The sequence below is a fragment of the Schistocerca serialis genome, chromosome 4 (assembly GCF_023864345.2).
Source record: "Schistocerca serialis cubense isolate TAMUIC-IGC-003099 chromosome 4, iqSchSeri2.2, whole genome shotgun sequence".
In the NCBI taxonomy this organism is placed as follows: Eukaryota; Metazoa; Arthropoda; class Insecta; order Orthoptera; family Acrididae; genus Schistocerca; species Schistocerca serialis.
The window spans coordinates 581,405,524-581,426,721 of record NC_064641.1 but is presented as its reverse complement, the minus strand read 5'-3'; the positions used below and the strand labels follow the sequence as shown (position 1 = coordinate 581,426,721).

The 21,198-nt window shown below is 41.5% G+C and overlaps 1 protein-coding gene across 1 annotated transcript in view; it reads right to left on the bottom strand.

Annotated features, from left to right (window-relative positions):
• Positions 1 to 20,062, bottom strand: part of LOC126475070 (solute carrier family 22 member 8-like) — a 31,294-nt gene extending 11,232 nt beyond the window's left edge. Inside the window, exons 1-3 of the mRNA XM_050102630.1 lie at positions 19,944 to 20,062; positions 6,912 to 7,126; positions 6,548 to 6,735 (exon numbers count right to left, since the gene is read on the bottom strand). Of these exons, the coding sequence (XP_049958587.1) occupies positions 6,548 to 6,735; positions 6,912 to 7,126; positions 19,944 to 20,011 (471 nt within the window). The 5' untranslated portion in view covers positions 20,012 to 20,062. The remainder of the gene's footprint in view (positions 1 to 6,547; positions 6,736 to 6,911; positions 7,127 to 19,943) is intronic.
• Positions 20,063 to 21,198: the final 1,136 nt, after the last annotated feature.

Below are 21,198 nucleotides of genomic sequence, written 5' to 3'. Positions count from 1 at the left end.
AAATGGGGTTGTAAACATGTACACAGGGAGAACTTTTGTCTTCTATGATGATGTTTACTATATTGAACTGAATGAATGTAACCATACAATAAAAGATAAAGATTTCTGAGAGACTTCCCAGGCATATTCACAAACATTGATTCTGTATTTAGGTGTGTTGATAGGCTATTGCATTTCTTTAATAATGGCAAAGTATTCCTTTTTAACGGGTTTACAATCACATTGGTTAAAGTTGAAAATTATAATTTCTCAACATTTGGAATAGAATGCAAAAAAACCTGAAACAGTTGCACAAGTAGCTAATAATTTTAAAACTGTTCTCTCTCAGCTTGAATCTTTAGTCTAATGCTTCTTTTCTCATTATATGTTAGACCAATTGAAAGATGAGTGCTTTATGGTTATATAACCATCAAGCTTGCAAGAACCTGGTTTACACTAATTAATTATGGAACAAGAAACCAGAAGCAGAAGAGTTTCAAGATTGCATTGAGTGTAAGTTTTTTAGCGTTACGTTTACGTTGTGTTTACATTTTTTCACGTTGCATTTACGTTACATTTATGCTGTGTTTACGTTTTATTATTTTGTTTAGTAAATTGTTACTAAAATGAAGAATCCTAATGATGTAAATAAAGCACGAGAAGCAATTAAAATGAGAGAATATTTAAGGGATAAGTTTAAAGGATTTACAAGCAAAAGAGTCGATGAATATGACGAATACAAAAAACAGGAACAACCTGTGATTGATTCAATTGGTAACCTTAGTGAACGACTTGAAAGCAAACTAGATAAAGCTCTTGAGAATAAAAGTAAAGACCATATTCCATTTCAATTTAATACAAGTGAAGATTTGGGAATCAATAGAACATTAAACGAATCGGAAGTAGATAATATGCTTTGTGATTATGATGAAGAAACTAAGAAAAGTGAAATGAAATACATAGCAAGTCAAATGGCTTATGATTATCAACAATATGATGAATCAGCAGCACTAGCAACTCCAAAACCGAAACCAAAACCAACTTTTATATGATCACATTTACTGGGACACCTAAACAACTGCAATGACTAAATTTTGGGTTTAAAATCAATTGGCACTGAAAAATATGTTGGTGATGAACCTGTAACATTTGATACATTAACTATTAAAGGAAGTCACTACGGTTATTTAATTGTACTAAGAAAGGAATATCAAGTCACTGATGGATTAATGAATATTCTTACCCAAAAGTATTTTACTTTCAATGAACTTGATGATAAATTTGATGAATATGATTTACAAAATTACGCAGAAATCTTACTTGAATCAAACTCATTTTTTGTAATGGGAAGCCTAGATGGAGCAGAGGGGCGAAATACAAATCAATAATTGAGCACATTCTAGGAAAACAGTGTAGAAATGGTAGTAGGTCAGAATCAAGTTTTGAAACTAGTACTCCAAGATCAAAAAGAGGTAAAGGTTTTGTTAAAGAATGTAATGAGTAGCCAATGGAATACATTTGGGTGAATGATGTTAGAGACTTAATTTATCATGCAGCTGTTATTGATGGTGAAGTGAAAGCAGGAAACAATAATTTTCGAAATGAGAAAGTTGGAATAATGAAAATGTTAATGTTGACGTTTAACGATTCTGTGATTAATAGCCCTAAAGGTACATCATACATTATAAAATTCTTAAACAAGTTACCACCATCACTCTGGGAAAATAAGAAACATGACAAAGGAATAGTTAATTGGGCTTTGAAAAATCTTAAAATGCCTGAGCTTCACATTCCTGGTTATAACTACTGTGGTCCATTTACAAAGCTGGAAGAACGATTAAACAGTGGAGATGAAGGAATTAATAGGTTAAGTGAAGCTTGTAAAGAACACAATATAGCTTATCACGAAAATAAAGATTTAACTAAGAGACATGAGGCAGATAAAGTCCTACAAGATAAAGTGTTGGCTAATGGTTTTAGTAAAGATTCTGAATGGAATGAAAAGTTAGCATCGGATGGTATCGCTGGTGTTATGTACACAAAAAGGAAAATGGGCTGGGGTTTGTAAATAATTGTTTGTTAAGTTCAGTTATGATGTTTTTATGGGTGTATCCATAAAAGCCGGTTTTAATTAGAGGCGCTACAACGTTGCTGTGTAATCGTAGGAGAAAACGATAGCTATCAACCTTGGCGTGCTTTTTTGCGATGTGTGTGATGCAACCAGCTAGTAACCACGTTAGCCTCGCTGTCTCGCACAGAAGCCAGCGTTGATTCATACATTGAAACGGGAAGCTGAGACACGTACTAGCTTTGACCTTCCGTTAACAGATGGCACTCATGTTTGTTCTGTTTAATTTTAGTGGATCGTGTTTCACTTTAAACACAAATTAGGAATTTTTAATTGTTGTTTTCTTTATTCATACTAACATTTACATGTGCTTTAGATTTAGTCTCTCCAAATGACTTACAATAATGTGAAGGAAATTATATATTTACGTCCAGAAGAAGCTGATGAAAGTACAGCTATTAGAATGTACTTTATCACTAGAATACCAACTATATATACAAACTGCACAGGACTGCTTGAGTTCCCAGTTGCCCCAGGCTGGGAGTTGGGTCTGACCAAGCCAAGCAATGGGGATCATCGTTCATCAAGACACTGCTGTCAGGAGATCTGCCCCCTGAATTAAAGACGACGGGTGGCATATGCAGAAGGGCAGCTACCATCAAGTCGCTGGAAGACGACCTGATAATGAAACTTAGACTACGAGGAGACTTTGAAAAAACCCCGGAGGGTGGAGATAAGATAAAGAGAACTTGAAAAAATCCCTCTGGGGGTTTTCTTCCATGGCGCCGAAGGTTTTTGAGAATGATTTTCAGATTTGATTCCTTTTTATTTCATTTTTGTACTGTGAACTTGTTCGTTTATTTTAACCCTGCCGTTTTGGCAAGTTTGAATTGTTTATGGTTGTTCTTTTTAAAGGAGGCCATGTTTCACTGCTCCCTGGTTAGAAAGAGAACCGTGTTTCACCGCATATGGTTTATCAGCTTCTTTCATACTAGCTTTATAACTATAGAATATAAGTCGGGTTCATTGATAAAGATAGTGTGAGGATGTGTTTCTGAAAAGAGTCTACAGTATAGACTCTTTGAGCCAGAAGAGAGTCTGCAAAATAGACTCTTTAATTCTTCAAATGTTTTCCGATTTTTTGCCCTTTGTTGTTTGTTTATTTGAAGAGAGTAGCGAATTGCTACCCATTGTTGTTTGTTTATTTGAAGAGAGGAACAATTTGTTCTCCTTTATTTGTGTATTTGTTTTTTGGTATTTAGGTTTAACGTGATCTCTAATCTGTACATCGCAGTCTAAAAAAACAATAATGAAGCGCGCATTTTTCGATTTTGTTGGTGGGGTTTAATTCATTAATTAGTTTAAAATTAGAGAATATAAACCAACTGGTTAATAAAAATAGTTCTTCTTTCGTTAAAATTATACTTGTCGTTTTTGGCTGGATAGACCCTCAGTTTTGACTGGGCAAACCAGGTGTTTCATTGGGTCTCACTTGTTCGTGTGTTTTACTGTTTTATATGTCTACATGTTTGCTGATTGCTTGACACATGTCTGTTTATTCAGGTATATCAGTCACATCTTTACCATGGCGTGTGCTAGTGTCTTCATTTTATTTTGGTTGTATTGTCATTGCTCTGATGCGTGTAGTTATATTGATTCGACTATACTTCATTGTTTCTTTCATTTATCCATCCTGATTGTATTGTATTTATTCGACTTTATTACATTGCTGTGGACTTTAGTAACTGTTAATGTACAAATGTTACTGGTCATGGTTCAGTGGGTTCGTTCTTTCTCATTATAGTTGAGGGTCTTCGTTTTCTGTTTTGTTTGTTAATAAAAACTCATTGAAAGAAGGGTTACGGCCAAGTGTTTCGATGTGTTTACTCTTAGTTCCTCATTTTATTTTAGTTTTTGTCTTCATATCGATGTGTTGTATTTACTTGCGATTTGATTTAGATTTTTCTATAAGTGACTTATTTATTTCGATTTGGTTTTGTTTCAATCGGAGTTGCAGTGCTCTGGTTTTAATGGGTTTGAATTGTATCTTCTTTGTTCCTTTAATTCTTCTACTTTGGTGGTGTTCTTGAGCGAAATAGTTCCTCTCCTGTTGTGATTACTATTACTTCTTCATTTTATTTTGTATTCATTAATATGCCCTTGTTCCTTTAGCTAAGTGGTGTTGGTCTCATAGGGTCGATAAATGGATTTGAATAGATTCTATGATCTGGCGCCTGTGGGGCAGAGAACCAAATACATATCTACTGATGTGAACGTACAGTTCTTCGCTTGCACTAACCAAAACCTCCAAGTTACTGTCTATATTAGTGATTTCATGTTTGTGCATTAATAAATGAGTACACAGGTCAGATTTACTATGAGTAAGCATGTATTCATTAGAGCCATTTTAAATGTTTGTCCAGCCTGTCCAATGCAGTTCTTTTGACTGTCATCAGACGTGACCTTATAAATATGGCAGTGTAACCATTTATTCTTTCCTTGTGAAATGTTTTGTCTAACCGTTAATCTCAAAGACTTCTCAGTTATGATGGCAACTTGTATGTAGGGACCTTCCTATTTTATTAGAAGTTGTGCCATTTTAAGGGAAGCTGACCAAGTAACAGTTCATCCTTATTAATTTTTTAGGTTCACGTTGTGAACGCTTTAATTTATTGAGTGTATGCATAACCATAGACCTGCCGTACTCATTTGCTACCACACTCTGCTTCAGTACCTCAATCTCCATATCTATCTCGTCAAGATCCAAAAGCAGTCGTATCAACTAACAAAACGTGGAGTGAAAATAGGCTTCCATTTACCGCTTAGAATGACACAATATTCTGTGATTATAGTAGCAGTGCATGTAAGTTTTCTAAGACGACGAATTTGGTGATCCGATTAGGTTTTGAAATGGTTAAGTCAAGATAATGACTTCTCTATTTCTAGAGTCAACTGTATATTCGGATGCATGGTACACATTTTGTCAACCACCTGCTTAAATTCTTCCCCATTCTCGTGGAATAAAATTATAGCATCATTGACTTCCAAATAATGGACGTTTTCGGAATTCTTTTTTTTCTTTTTTGTTTTTGCTTGAAGTGTTTTGTTAACGACTGGATTGTTCTAGCTACGTTCTCAATCAAGTTAAAAAAAATGACTGAGAGTCATGTATACATTCCCCGACACATTTTACATTATAGAAAAGCTACGAAATAGTTGATCAAATTAAAGATATAGATATATCTCATGATACGGCACTAGCTTAGCTTTATGTTAAGAGTTTGACACTAATTTACTGATGAAAGAAATTTCTGATAGTTAAAAACAACTTATTCAAGTGTAATAAAGCCAGTTTAGGTGAAATTTCAGAACTAGTTAAGTTTTGGATTTCACACTATCTACCAGTTTCTTCATGTTTCACAACAGGGTATTACAGCAGGTTGAGCGAGTGGGTATGGGTAACAGTCTGCCTGGTACTGTTGAAGAAATATTTCTCAACGACTTGGAAATTAACTTTTTACAAAAATATATAGTAGTTAAAAGTCGAGTCTTTCACTACAAGAGGGATGTTAATTTTATTCCATGGGAAGGGGTAAAATCAGACAGGTGGCTGAGAAGATGTGTACCATTGATCTGAAATGTAGTTTACATTATAAGTGGAAAACGATAATATCCTGAATTATCTTGACTTAACCATTTCAAAAGCTAACTGTAAACACAAATTCGGCATCTTTCGAAAACCGACATGCACCGAGACTATAATCTCTGCAGCATCATGTCATCCTAACTGGTGTAAGAAAGCAATTTTCGTTCATTGTTGAGTAGTGTGATACGACTACCTTGGGCAAAGGAAGATATGACAAGGAGATCGTGATCTTGAAGTAGATTATGGTTGTAAATGGATGTGGTAATTCTATAGTTCGCACAAACACAATAAACTTAAGCGTCAGCGACATGAACCTAAATTAAGGAAGAAGTGCCATTTTATAAGAATGGCTTATCGTGGCACAGCTTAAAAAAAATCTAAAGGTCTCTACGTAAAGCTAACGTGCAATTTGTCCTCACAACTGAAAATTCGGTGGGATGTGGGGTTCGTCAGCAAATTTGAAATTTGAAACGTGCTTCAATGCCATCTCCTCACACTAAGTAAAACTGCATTAAGTAAGCATTTATCAGCGCACAAACATGAAATCACTAGTACTGACAACGACACGGAGATTTTGCTTAGGGCAAACGAAGGGCTATACCTTGACGCCTTGAGGAACTTTAAATTTATGTTGCCAAAAGAAAAAACTTGACAGGAATCTTAAAGAACAGAATGAATTTTCATGTTGGACAGATCTAGTACGAGAATTATGAGTCCAGTTTTACACTGGCAGGTATTCTAATAATTCAAATGGATGTCATTCACATCACTATGTTTGCAATAGAAGCCACTGCATGAGCCTGGATACGGGCAGCTGTCATTATTTTTAAGTAATAAATAGTGCAGGTACGTACCAAGTGAGCAAGATGAGGTGCAGCAGTCAGAGTGCATTGAACGAAGACGTACTCAATTGCGATTGCAATTTGTCGTATACTTGTTGGATGTAATTCCAAGCTCTGCAGGTTTGAGAGTGAAAACGAACACTCGCAGCAAAACAGTAGCATCAGCGAAAATGTAGTTATGATCCACTGGGTTGAATGTCCTGTAAAAGAGTCACTTCATTGAAATAACAAAACACTAAATCTGTATAAATTAAAGACTACAGAAATCGCTTGTAAAGTACAGTCTAACATTATTGAACGTTTCCTTTCCCCTGAACATATTTCTAAATCAGTTTCTTGTAGCAAACATGCAAGAAAGTATTAAACAAAGAGCTACCTGTGGTTAAGAATACGAGAATGATGCAGAAGAAACCAGTAGACATTAGCACCAGACATTGTGTTACCCGTCTCCCGAACTTGTTTCCGACAACGTGACCCGCATACAATGCAACTAGTTGCAGTGATCCTTTTCCTATGAATGCAACAAATGGATTCACTCCGAAATTACTGTTGCTGAAAAGTAGGGTGAAAACAGTAAACGCAGCTGCTGACCTGTAAAACAAAAATATGAAAACTTGTTACCCTAATTATCTTTTGCAATTATTCTCGTCAAACATAACACTTTTAATGTATAAGTCGGTTACAATATTATTGCACCTGGGAGTGAGGCAGCTTCGGTTGCCTTATAGTAGGTAAGTGCGTAATCAGAGTTGATGGTGTAAGCACAACTTACATGAAAACATTGACAATGCGATTCGTTTGGCTTAAACACAACTGAGTTTGCTTACTGTGATGTCACCATGTGTTTTCGGTAACGGCCAAGTGCAATAATATGGTGGTTGAACTACACACGTTTCTCATCACTTGACCATAACATATGTTTGTGTGAACATTTGGTCAACACTAATAAGAACGCCAAACTGCAGGGCCAGACTGCCGATTGGAAATGGAGGAAAATACACGACTGACCATTAAGATTGCTACACCACGAAGATGACGTACTACAGACACGAAATTTAACTGACAGGAAGAAGATGCTGTGATATGCAAATGGTTAGCATTTCAGAGCATTCACACAAGGCTGGCGCCGGTGGCGACACCCACAGCGTGCTGACATGAGGAAAGTTTCCAACCGATTTCTCATACACAAACAGCAGTTGGCCGGCGTTGCTTGGTGAAACGTTGTGATACCTCGTGTAAGGAGGAGAAATGCGTACCATCACGTTTCCGACTTTGATAAAGGTCGGATTATAGCCTATCGCGACTGCCGTTTATCGTATCGCGAATTTGGTGCTTGCGTTGGTCGAGATCAAATGACTGTAAGCAGAATATGGAATCGGTGGTTTCAGGAGGGTAATACGAAACGCCGTGCTGGATCCCAACGGCTTCGTATCTCTAGCAGTCGAGATGACAGGCATCTCATCCGCATGGCTGTAACGGGTCGTGCAGCCACGTCTCGATCCCTGAGTGAACAGATGGGGACGTCTGCAAGACATCAGTCATCTCCACGAACAGTTCGACGACGTTTGCAGCAGCATGGACTATCAGCTCGGTGAGCATGGCTGCGGTTACCCTTGACGCTGCATCACAGACAGGAGCGCCTGCGATGGTGTTCTCAACGACGAACCTGGGTGCACGAATGGCAAAACGTCATTTTTTTCGGATGAATCCAGGTTCTGTTTACAGCATCATGATGGTCGCATCCGTGTTTGGCGACATCGCGGTGAACGCACATTGGAAGCGTGTATTCGTCATCGCCATACTGGCGTATCACCCGGCATGATGGTATGGGGAGCCACTGGTCACACGTCTCGGTCACCTCTTGTTCGCATTGACAGCACTTTGAACAGTGGACGTTACATTTCAGATGTCTTACGACTCGTGGCTCTACCCTTCATTCGATACTTGCGAAACCCTACATTTCACCGAGCGAGGCGGCGCAGTGGTTAGACACTGGACTCGCATTCGGGAGGACGACGGTTCAATCCCGCGTCCGGCCATCCTGATTTAGGTTTTCCGTGATTTCCCTAAATCACTCCAGGCAAATGCCGGGATGGTTCTTCTGAAAGGGCACGGCCGACTTCCTTCCCCATCCTTCCCTAATACGATGAGACCGATGACAACGCTGTCTGGTCTCATTCCCCAACCAACCAACCAACCAACCCTACATTTCAGCAGGATAATGCATGGCCTCATGTTGCAGGTCCCATACGGGCCTTTCCTTATACAGAAAATGATTGACTGCTGCCCTGGCCAGCACATTCTCCAGATCTCTCACCAATTGAAAACGTCTGGTCAATGGTGGCCGAGCAACTGGCTCGTCACAATACGCCAGTCACTACTCTTGATGAACTGTGGTATCGTGTTGAAGGTGCATGGGCAGCTGTACCTGTACATACCATCCAAGCTTTGTTTGACTCAGTGTCCAGGCGTATCCATGCCGTTATTACGGCCAGAGGTGGTTGTTCTCAGTACTGATTTCTCAGGATGTATGCACCCAAATTACGTGAAAATGTAATCACATGTCAGTTCTAGTATAATATATTTGTCCAATGAATACCCGTTTATCATCTGCATTTCTTCTTGGTGTAGCAATTTTAATGGCCAGTAGTGTAATTTTACAAGAAGAATATAGTTTTGCCATATGTTCGTCATGTTACTTCACTCTTCTAAAATGCCTTATACTGGAGTTATTACTTAGATTTTAGTAAAATTATAAGGAGCCCATCAGTCGCGTGCAGATTCAAGAGCTTTTAACAGTTAACGCAAGGGAGTAACGTTGTATTTGATTGATTGAAGGAGTGTTGGGCTGAGTGTTGGTATGTACCAGCAAAAATTGCATGCATGTCACGATAATATCAAAAAGCACAATTCATGTGGACGAACTCTTAGAATTCGAATCTCGATTACAGCACGCTATTTCTCAGACACCGCCACAGTTATGTTACACACAGCGGTGTTACATGTTAGGGGGAGAATGCTGCAAATATGTACACATGAAGCATAAAGACGTAGAATGTTAATAATGTCTGTTTCATCCCGAAGTTTTTAATAATTTACACGTAAATGATTCGATGGGATTACTTTTCAGCACACCTTCGTATAAAGAAGCTAATGCTAGACGATTACAACAAGAATTTGAAGGAATAGGAAGTAAAAGGACTTCGGAAAACAACTTCTGCTTGTATAAAAGTAAATATGATTTCAGCAAAATTTGAAAGGAAAGCTGTCAACATTTACAGTAAATAACATATTCCACTTTTCAAAATGGTTCAAATGGCTCTGAGCACTATCGGACTTAACGTCTGTGGTCATCAGTCCCCTAGAACTTAGAACTACTTAAACCTAACTAACCTAAGGACATCACACAACACCCAGTCATCACGAGGCAGAGAAAATCCCTGACCCCGCCGGGAATCGAACCCGGGAACCAGGGCGTGGGAAGCGAGAACGCTACCGCACGACCACGAGCTGCGGACTATTCCAGTTTTAATCCATAGGCGGAAGCGGACGGACGGAAAAAGACAATGAGGGCGTCTATGACTGGAAATAATTGTTCCCTAACGTGATACAAGAAGAAGTGCGTGTCGAATAGGAGGAAGTAAGTATCGACTGAGAGGCAGTGTTTCGCAGAGCTTCGGAAGAACTGGGATCTGTCGAGGCAGAAAGGATAGGTTACCTTTCTGCTTAATAGCTACAGTCGTTGGCAGAAGTGACAGTCAAAACGATTGGTGAAGTTAGTGTGCAGCATGTATGATAATGGTTGCATAACACCGAAAATTTCGAAGAATACGAACCAAACAATTGCAAAGACGGTTAGAGCTAGCCACGAGAGAACTATTGTATAAACAGATTCACAGCTCATGCACGTTAAATTCCTGACGAGAATAAAACACAAAAAATGAATAAAGAATGAAGATCTGTTAGATGAGGACGGATTTGGATTTAGGTTATTTGAAGGCACGATAGATGGAGATCCGGCGTTTTACATGGTACTGAAGCAACAACTAATAAAAATTAAGGTATTTTCGTAGCGTTTTTCGACGTAGAAAAAGCGTTCGACAATGTAAAGTTATGGAAGACACGTGAAATACTCGTAAAAGTAGGTACACACTACAGAGGAAGAAGTAATACAAAATATATACACTATGCGATCAAAAGTATCCGAACACCCCCAAAAACATACGGTTTTCATATTAGGTGCATTGTGCTGCCACCTACTGCCAGGTACTCCACATCAGCGACCTCAGTAGTCATTAGACATTGTGAGAGAGCAGAATGGGGCGCTCCGCGGAACTCACAGACTTCGAACTTGGTCAGGTGATTGGGTTCACTTGTGTCATACGGCTATACGCGAGATTTCCACACTCCTAAACATACCTAGGTCTACTGTTTCCGACGTCATAGTGAAGTGGAAACATGAAGAGAGACGTACAGCGCAGAAGCGTACAGGCCGATCTCGCCTGTTGACTGACAGAGACCGCAGACAGTTGAAGAGGGTCGTTATGTTTAATAGGCAGACTTCTATACAGACAATCACACAGGAATTCCAAACTGCATCAGATCGACGGTAAGTACTGTGAGAGCTAGGCGGGAGGAGACGAAACTTGGATTTCATGGTCGAGCGGCTGCTCATAAGCCACACATCACGCCGGTAAATGCCAAACGACGCCATGCTTGGTGCAAGTAGCATAAATATTGGACGACTGAAGTGGAAAAACGTTGTGTGGAGTGACGAATCACGGTACACAATGTGGCGATACGATGGCAGGTTGTGGGTATCGCGAACGCCCGGTGAACATCATCTGCCAGCGTGTGGAGGTCTTGCACCCCTCCTTGTTTTGCGTGGCACTATCACAGCATAGGTTTACACTGATGTTTTAAGCACATTCTTGGATCCCACTGTTTAACAGCAATTCGAGGATGACGACTGCATCTTTCAACACCGTCGAGCACCTGTTCATAATGCACGGCCTGTAGTGGAATGGTTACACGACAGTAACATCCCTGTAATGGACTGGCCTGTATAGAGTCCTGACCTGAATCCTATAGAACGCCCTTGGGATGTTTTGGAACGCCGACTTCATGCCAGGCCTCACCGACCGACGTTGATACCTCTCTTGAGTCCAGCACTCCGTTAAGGATGAGCTGCATTTCCCCAAGAAACCTTCCAGCGCCAGATTGAACGTATGCCTACGAGAGAGGAAATTGCCATCAAGGGTAAGGGTGGATCAACACCGTATTGAATTCCGGAAATAAGGATGGAGGGTGCAACAAACTTGTAAGTCATTTTCAGTCGGATGTCCGGATACTTTTGGTCACGTAGTGTACGTGAAACAAGGTGAACCAGTAAGTATGGACTACTGACTGAGCAGCGATTATGTTAGAAAGGGCATAATGTAGGGATGTAATTTATTTGTTCTTTTGTTCAACCTATATATTACAAAAGCAGTCTTTAGAAGTGGGCTTAAAACTCAGAGTGAAAGAATGTCAGCGATAAGACAGGCAAATAACGTTCCTATACACGTAGAAGTGTGAATGTATTTCAGGACCTGATAAATGGGAACATTCAATGAGTATAATGGAATGATAGAGAGTAATGGAAAGAAATATGTTTGGAAGCAGTATAAAATATGATGACCGAGCCGAAAAGAACGTAAGAAGCCGACGAGCCCAGGCAAAGAGATTATTTTTCTATTTACTTCTCTTCTTTCAACAGCTTCTTGTTTGGTTTCATGTGAACTCGTGGATCCATTTCCAGAAAGTGATACATCATTACACTGACGGCATGTATCATTGTGACCACTGCTAGCCAGAGAGTGAATGTCACCTAGTAGTGTTGCAGGCACGCCGCTTGGCTCGAGCTTTAGTTTCTTCAGCTTCTCAAAGAAATGTTGCGAGTCCTTTTTACATGAGTCGGTCTTTCGCCGTGCGGCAGAAGCAGAAAGGGTAAGTGTTTAGCGAAATGAAATACTTGGGAAACGTTCTGTAGAGCAACGGGTACTCCAACCAGTGACAATAAGAACAACACTCCGCCAGACGATACATCAGAAGAAGAACCGATAGGAACACCCTTTATGTCATACATACCCAGAGGACGGACGAATCGGCCTCATACGCCGCAAACACCACTCAAAGACTATTTATAAAGTGTGTCTCAGATTGGCAAAAGACAGAAAACGATCTACTTGTAATGTCAGGAATATGCTGCACACGTTGTACATGTAGAAAAGCGTGTGTGGGAATTACTAGACGATCTATGAACGTCAGGATCTCCGAACATAAAAGGTATTTCCGATAGCGACAAGTGGAGAAATCGACGGTGGCGGAGCACGCGCTTTGGGAGACCGACAAAATAATAACATTCGCCGACACGGATGTTATCGCTTTGGAGAACAACTCTCACCCCCGATTCGACGAGGAAGCCACAGAAATACTCAGATACGTCAATAGGATTAAAGCTATGCAGAAGTGTAGTATGAGACGTAGTGGCCATGTTGCACACAAATTGCCTTCGCCACATTGTTTACTGAATAGCAGCCTTAAGCGTTTCGATCGTACACCATTTTCCACGGCTAAATGGGAAATGTGCGTCTTATCACTGGTACCACAAATGTTTACACTTAATCCACAATATTATTGAATCATCTATGGAGATCTTACCATGTATAAAAAAATATACCATATTGAAAACACTGCATACACTAAACATTTGCGTACATAGTAAGTAGAAATCTGTTGTGGGCAACAGACGAGAGCAGGCTAATTCCTAGTACTGCGTGAAATTTTAAGTGATGTCGGCAACAAGAAGACGCTAGGGAAGCAGTATGTCTATTATTTACATATAGTAGTTTTACAGATACGTATAATAAATTAGACGGAGTTTAAACATGAAATAAGGGTAAAACTAGTAGATCATCGTATTACAATTGTTCAGACAACTAATTGCGCTATTAAACTCATACACGCTATAATTAACAGGACAAAAGATGGCATTACTTATTAAGAACAATTTCAGCATACATACAATTAACAAATAGTAGTTTATGAATACAGCCTCCATTTACATCATTTTAAAATTATAGTGAAGGGAAAAAAAGGGGAGTTTTGTGCCGTAACCGAAAGTTGGTAGGCGTGTTTCTACATCTGAAAGACGAAGTCTAATAGATTTCGCGCCATTCGCATAGGAGTGGCGCTGGTAGTGCTACTATGAGTATGAAAATACACGCTGTAACAGTCGCGAGCGTTAGTTACCTTTGAGATTGGGCGTGGTGAGTTGCTGTTAACCAAGAATGCCTTTAAGGCGACAAAGACGCCATTAGTAGGGCTCACTGACTGTGGGCGAGGTCGTGTTACACGGCTCCAAGAAGCTGGATGTTCCTTCTGCAGAAAGACTTGGCAGGTATGCGGCCATTCCACTTGATTGCTGGCGGCAGTGGTCACGAGTGTGGTGTCACATATCGATACCACCTTACGGGCGCTCTACTGTTGGTAACGGAATTGCAAGTTTCCTTTAGACGCTGACAGTGGTCGCACGGGATCAGCGGACGCAATGGTGTGCGACTGCTGAGCCACGCATCCAGCGGCTGTGTACTAAGAGCGCCCTCTGCCGCCGGAATATGGGATGGCAGGAGGCAGCGACTCAGCCCACCTGCACTAGGAGCCAGTTCGCCTTCTGACAGTGTACAGACGCCATCTAGTCAAGGGATCAAACATCACACTTCTTCCCTGTTGTCAGTGATGAGCTGGACTCTGTTTCTTGCTGCATTACCTGAATTCAGTCTTCCTTCGCTTAGAGAAATATAAGTTAACTAATTCTTCTGTATATACGAGGTGTAATTGGGAACTTTTAAGAATGGGCTTGTAATTATACATTGGTGGTACTTTCATGCTACTGTAACGCATGTCCTTCAAAATAGTTCCCTTTTGACTGAACACACCGACTCCAACGGTGTTTCCATTTTTGGAAACATTCCTGGAATTTTTTTTCCTGAAGTGTGGTAAGGACGCTCTCCATATTTGGCTGGATGTCTTCAGTCGAGTCAAATCGCTTCCCTTTCAGTGAAAATTTCAGTTTAGGAAGAAGGTAGAAGTCCGCAGAGGTGAAATCAGGGGAATATCACGGTTGTGGAAGCACAAGAATTTTGGATCTGGTCAAAAATTCAACGGTGGAGAAGGCATTATGAGCCCGAGCATTGTCATGGTGTAGCACCCAACTCCTGTATTTCCACACCTTTTCGCGCAAACGCTCAAGGACACATTTGTAGTATTCCTGGTTAATTGTCTGTCCTCTTCAATTCATGATGCAAAATACCGGTAGAATCGAAAAAAAACACCAACATTTTCTTCACTATCGACAGACTTTGCTGTGCTTTTTTCGGTCGTGGTGAACCTGCATTCTTCCACTGCGAAGACTGCACATTGGTTTCAGGATCATATCCATATACCGACTATGCGTCACCTGTAATTACCCTATTTAACAACTCTAGGTAATTTTTAGTCCGATTAATCAGTTCTTGGCTCATTTCAAGTCGGTATTGTCTCTGGTCACTTGACAACACTTTCGGAATGAATTTTGTGGACAATTAATGTATGTTCAGATCTTCATTTAAAATTGACTGAACTGCATAGAAATTTAAATTAAGTTCATTAGAAATCTCCCTAATGCTAAGTCTACGATCAGAGCCCACTAAGTCGCGAACTTTCACAACATTTTCATTCGTTTTTGAGGTGGGAGGACGGCCGGACCGTGGTTCATCTTCAAATGATTCGAAGCCATTTTAAAATCTGTTCAACCAGACAAAAACACTTTACTGGCTCACACAATTATCTCCAAAAGCCGTTTTTAATAATACGTAACTGTCAGAAGCAGATTTCCCGGTTTAAAAAAAATTCACACAAGCTCGTTGCTCCGTTTTTACGTCCATTTTCGCTCAGACGGAATCCGACAACAAGCGCTAACAGACCCAACTCAACCAGCCGCCACCTCGAACTGAATAGAGGAAATGCAGTTCCCTGTCAGAGGGCGTTCAGAGACAAGGCAATGACTCACTCCCCACCCTCCGTGTACTTGCCCGCCAAACCAGTAAGCAGTAGTGGATCCATTCTTAAAACTTTCCAATCATATCTCGTATGTTCACTTGGTTGCTAATCCTTTCTGCCTCTGTCCAGACTCCCTATGACCACAGTTGCTATACCATTCTTTAGCCCACCACTCTGTATCGTTTTAATCACGTCGTACACAACAACCAGAAGGCACAGTTGCAAGAAGGCTGGGCTTCGAACGACCAAGTCGCACTACCAAGACGCGTATGGCTTTGGCGGATCATAACTGTATTTTGCAGCAGCTATTTGAGCGACAGCTGGCACAACAGTGACACAGCGAACTGTTAAAAGTCGGTGTCGACATCTTGCCTTGTTCGGTCACCAGATCAGGACAGTTCCATGCCGGGCCCCTTCTAGCATGCATCCGCTAATCCCAAACCACCGCCATTCGCAAGTAGTGGTGTCATGCGAGAGCTGATTGGTTGATAGGATGGACGCCTGCTCATTGGTTGATAGGGTGGACGCCTCTTGTGTTTTCTGATGAAAGCTGGTTCTGCCTCGGTGCCAGTGATGGTGGTGTATTGGTTAGAAGAAGATCTGTTGACGGCCTGTAACCAGCCTGTATGTGTGCTAGGCGTGTTGGAGGTACACACTTCAGTTATCGTCTGGGGTGAGTTTTCGTATGACAGCAGGAGCACTCTCATGGTATCCCACGCACTCTGACTGCGAAACTGTTTGTCAGTCTGGTGATTTGACCTCTTGTGGTGCCATTCATGATCATCATCCAGAGGGGACATCCAGCAGGACAACACACGCCCACATTTCGCTATTGTAAACCAACAAGTTGGTCAAAGTGTCGACATTTTCCTTTGGCTTGCCCAGTCACCAGTTCAGTCCCCAGCTGATCATATATGGGACATCACCAGAGGACAATTCCAGAGTCTTCCAGAAACAGCATTAACCATGAATGTATTGACTGACCAGCTGCAACAGGCATGATACCTCATCCACAAACATACGTCCTCTACCTGTACAACACAATGCAAGCATGTTTGCATGCTTGGATTCAGCATTCTAACAGTTACACTGGTTATTAATGTATCAGCATTTCACATATGTAATAAACATATTTAAAAAAAATTGTGGGAAATCTTATGGGACTTAACTACTACACACTACTAAACCTAAATTATCCTAACACAAACACACACACCCATGCCCGAGGGAGGACTCGAACCTCCGCTGGGACCAGTCGCACAGTCCATGACTGCAGCGCCCCAGACCGCTCGGCTAATCCGCGCGGCGTAATATACATATCTCTCGCTTACATTAACCTGTGATTTTGCAGTGTTAATCACTTTTATCTAAGTAGGCAGAACCCTAAGTAAACACAAGTTAAAATAATCTTCAGACCACCAGCGAAGATTAGTGCCCTTCTCGGTTTGGTAAAAGATTATGTGGGTCTGCAGAAGGCCGGGATCTACAAAATTCCTTGCTAGTGTGGCAAAGCTTACATCAGTCAGACGACACACTCAGTTCATGAAGCATTGTATTACCACAGGACACTCTATGGATTTTTCTGCCACAAAGATCTTGGCCCCAGCGAGAACTTTTGTGATTCAGTAATGAAAGAATCTGTGAAAATACGCCTAGCACAAATTCTTATAAAGACGGCGGTTTTCAACTGGACAAGGCTTGGGACGCAGTGATCTCTCTACTTTCTTCTGAGAGAAGACAGTTTATTCATAATGACACATCTGTCGATATCTGACGTCTGGTTTTTAGTGACGCTAGCACGCATTTCAACAGAGGGTGGACCTGTAGTTTTCACCTTTATGCATGAGCCTGCGCTCCACAGATGGAACACTATTTCCAGAGGGTGCGCATTTCGATAGAGGACGCTCCTGTGATGGCCGCCAATGCACATGCCTTTCCGCGCCGATTTTTGCTATAAAGCCAACGCCAGAAACTTGCAGTCTCCCAATATGCTGATGACATCGCCTTCCTGGCTCTCTATCCTACCCTTCAATGGTCCTAACACACCCTCCCAACCCACCTTGACCAGTTCACCACTTGGTGTAACCAGTGGTTCCTTCGTATCAACCCCTCCAAAACACAGGTAATCATCATAGGCCACACCACCCACTCCTTCCGTCTCCATGATTTCTACCTTACCATTTATGGTTGTCCCATCCAGCTCATGCCCACCCTGAGATAAGTTGGCCTCACCATCAACCATCACCTCACCTGGACCTCTCATCTCCTGACCATAGAGCAGAAAGCCCATTCCCGCCTCTGCCTCCCGAAACTCCTGTCTGGCCAGACATGGGGATTGCATCCTTCCACCATCCTCCACACTTACAAATCCCTCATCCATCCTATCCTCTGTTATGCCAGTGTTGCGTGGATCTCCGCCCCCACCTCCCACTTTTACAAGGCCTCCCAAAACCTAGAATGCCACCCACTCCACCTTGCCTTCCGCGTCTGCTTCCTTCCCCCACAAGACTCCTGTATGACCTCGTTCCCTTCCACACCTCCTCCTTTTCCTCCAACATATCTGCATACTTTACACTGTCTGCAGGCTCGATTCCCCCCCCCCTCCCACCTCCTGGTTTCCTCCTTCCTCTCCACCCCCTGACCCTTGATGCGCCTCTTTCGCTATATCCCTCCCTCTCTCTGCCTCCACACCCTCCACGTCCTTCATCAGGACAATTTCCAGCAACTTCCTCTCCTGGATGTTGAACTTTGCCATGGCATCTACCCTTCCTACCAAATGTAGCCTGACCTTGTTCACCTCTCCCCAGGGCTCCCCGTTTCCTCTCCCCTCCTTCTCCCAGAGCGGATCTTCCTCCTTGCCCCACCGAGTCTCTGCACCCCCTCCTCAACTGTTTCCCTCCCATGTCGTTCCCTCCCTGGTCCCCTTCGGCCCGCCACCCCTCGCCCATTCCCGCCTCTCACCCTTTAGCACCGCCCCTCCTCCCTTTCTTTCATTCTCCCTCGTTTCCATCGCCCTGGCAGATCCTCTCAGTATGTTCATCATCGTCAGTGTGCTATGTCAGTGTTGTGTTTGGTGCTGTTTTCCCCTCACGTCAGAAGCTGTGATTTTAATCATGTGCTGGACTTGTACACAGTGTTGCTGTCAGTGATTGTTATGCGCTACGCCGCCCATCGCTACTTTTATGCTCCAGCCATAATTCGCCTTGTGTTTCTATTAATCGTCATGGTGTGTGGTTTTTGGTGCACATTTTTTAGATTTTTATCACCATTTTTAGTCGCCCCATTTTTTACACAATCTTCCATTATGTTTCCACTTTTATATGTCTGTTTCGCCATAGTTCCTGTTTTATGTTGTTTTAAATGTCTCAATGTTCTGTACTTACTGTCTGTCTCTCGGCTGAAGAGCAGCACCTTTACTGCTGCCAGCCCGCCCCTTATGGGGCATTGAAATACAATAAAGAGAAAAAAAAATTACTTCCAGTCTCAGGTGACTGACACTCACCTGCAAATGACTGGACGATTGCCAGCCGAAATATCGTCGCAAAAAGTCAACATGATCCGGCTGCAATCCCGAAACCTCATCGAACATACAGCACACTGGGAAAACTTCAAGAATCTGATCCCACCTTTCCTGTTCAAGTCGCAAATGGCACGTGGAAACAAAAATGATTCAGATGGCTCTGAGCACTATGGGACTTAACTTCTGGGGTCATCAGTCCCCTAGAACTTAGAACTATTTAAACCTAACTAACCTAAGGACATGACACACATCCATGCCCGCGGCAGGATTCGAACCTGCGACCATAGCCGTCACGCGGTTCCAGACTATAGCGCCTAGAATCGCTCGGCCACAACAGCCGGCACGTGGAAACAATAATTGTCAGTAAGTATCTGTATTAGCTGTTCTCTACAACGGACACACTTCGAAGATGATGAGAGAGGAATTCATGAAGTGAAAACATGGCTTCGAGACAGGGACCGGAGTTTTACCAGCAGGGAATACGAGTATATGCTCTTACATAACGCTGCACTTACAGGGAATATATGATTTTACAAAATGCTGTTGCAAGGCCATGTAGTGAAGAGTAGGTATAAAATAGTACATGTAAAAGAAACGTTTACTGATATTGTCTCCAAATTATAACTCTTACCTTAAATACGAGTATATTCCGAGAAAAAGCTGTGGGACGTTATTTATCAAATAACCGTAGCAGTTATATTATTCAGAGAAACTACATAAGTTTCTAATCAGCAGTTTCGGTATAATCTGAACTAATTATACTTAATGAACTAAAAATTAATGAACCTAATATTTTGTTCCACTCACCTATTGAGCACAAGTAAAATCGTATTTTTCAGGAGATTCTTGTTGGTTATGATGATTGTAAAGCCCATTTTCGAAGTTGTTTGTTGACAAAGAAAATCAATTTTTTTCGTGATGTCAGGAGACAAAGTTTTTCCGTTTGTGCGCGCTATACGTTCCAGGACCTCGCAAGCGTCTTCTGTGCGTCCTTTATTTATCAGCCATCGTGGCGACTCAGGCAGGTACCTGCAAACAGATGCGTGAGTTTTAAAAATTTCTGTTCGTTTTTATTTGTGGTTTGGATCATACGTATAAATCTGTCTTCGAGAACAACTGTTAGGAGAAGCTCAAAGTATTTCAGTACCTTCTTTAATAAGACAATTGTTTATTTCAGTTCTAAATATTTCTCTTTGGTCCTGTTTGGCAGTATAATACACATTTGAATAGCTAAGCCTGCTACATACTTTCGCCCGAAAAGGCTATAACATCCCAATTCATAACGATCACGAGCGAGCCACAAATGAATGAATTAACAGCAGTAGAACTCCCCTCCCCTCTCTCTTCTCCTTTATGTGGAAAGTGTATGGGCTTACACCGAAAGTTGTTTTACACTCACTGTGCACTACGGCTTGCAGGTATTTTAGAAACTTCAAGGTGACTAAAAGTGGACACCAGTTGCAAGGCACTTATTTTTAATACAGTATGCTGCTGTAGATGAGCATATGGCTAGATACAGGTCCAGTTTAATAGAACATTAAAATTAAATCTTGTCAGCCAATACCTGATATGTTATTTCGGCCACTAGTAGCTGTGCCTGACGTGCCTCTTTCTCTTTCTAATGAGGTACAAATGTACAAAACAGACACAATTACATCTACAAAATAAATAAAAGACAATAAGCGCGTTAAAGCAATTTTGAAAAATTTTATTGAAGTGTTTTGGGAAGTACAATAGTTTTGCTCTTTCTGTCTTCTGCGAAGTCAAATAACTTTTTCAGCTGCCCCACCTGTGAGAATGCATCATAAAGGTTGGATTTTTCAGGTATAATACCGAGAGCTGTGGCGCATAACTTTTTCGGCTGCCCCACCTGTCTACATGCAACACGTAATGGACCATGTGGAAACCATGGATTTTCCAGATTTTTAACACCGAGCGACGTGGCGCTGTACTTAGCACACTGGACTCGCGTTCTAGAGGACGAAGGTAGAAACCCGTGTCCGGCCATCCTGATTTAGGTTTCCCGAGATTTCCCTAAATCGCTTCTGATAAATGCCAGGAT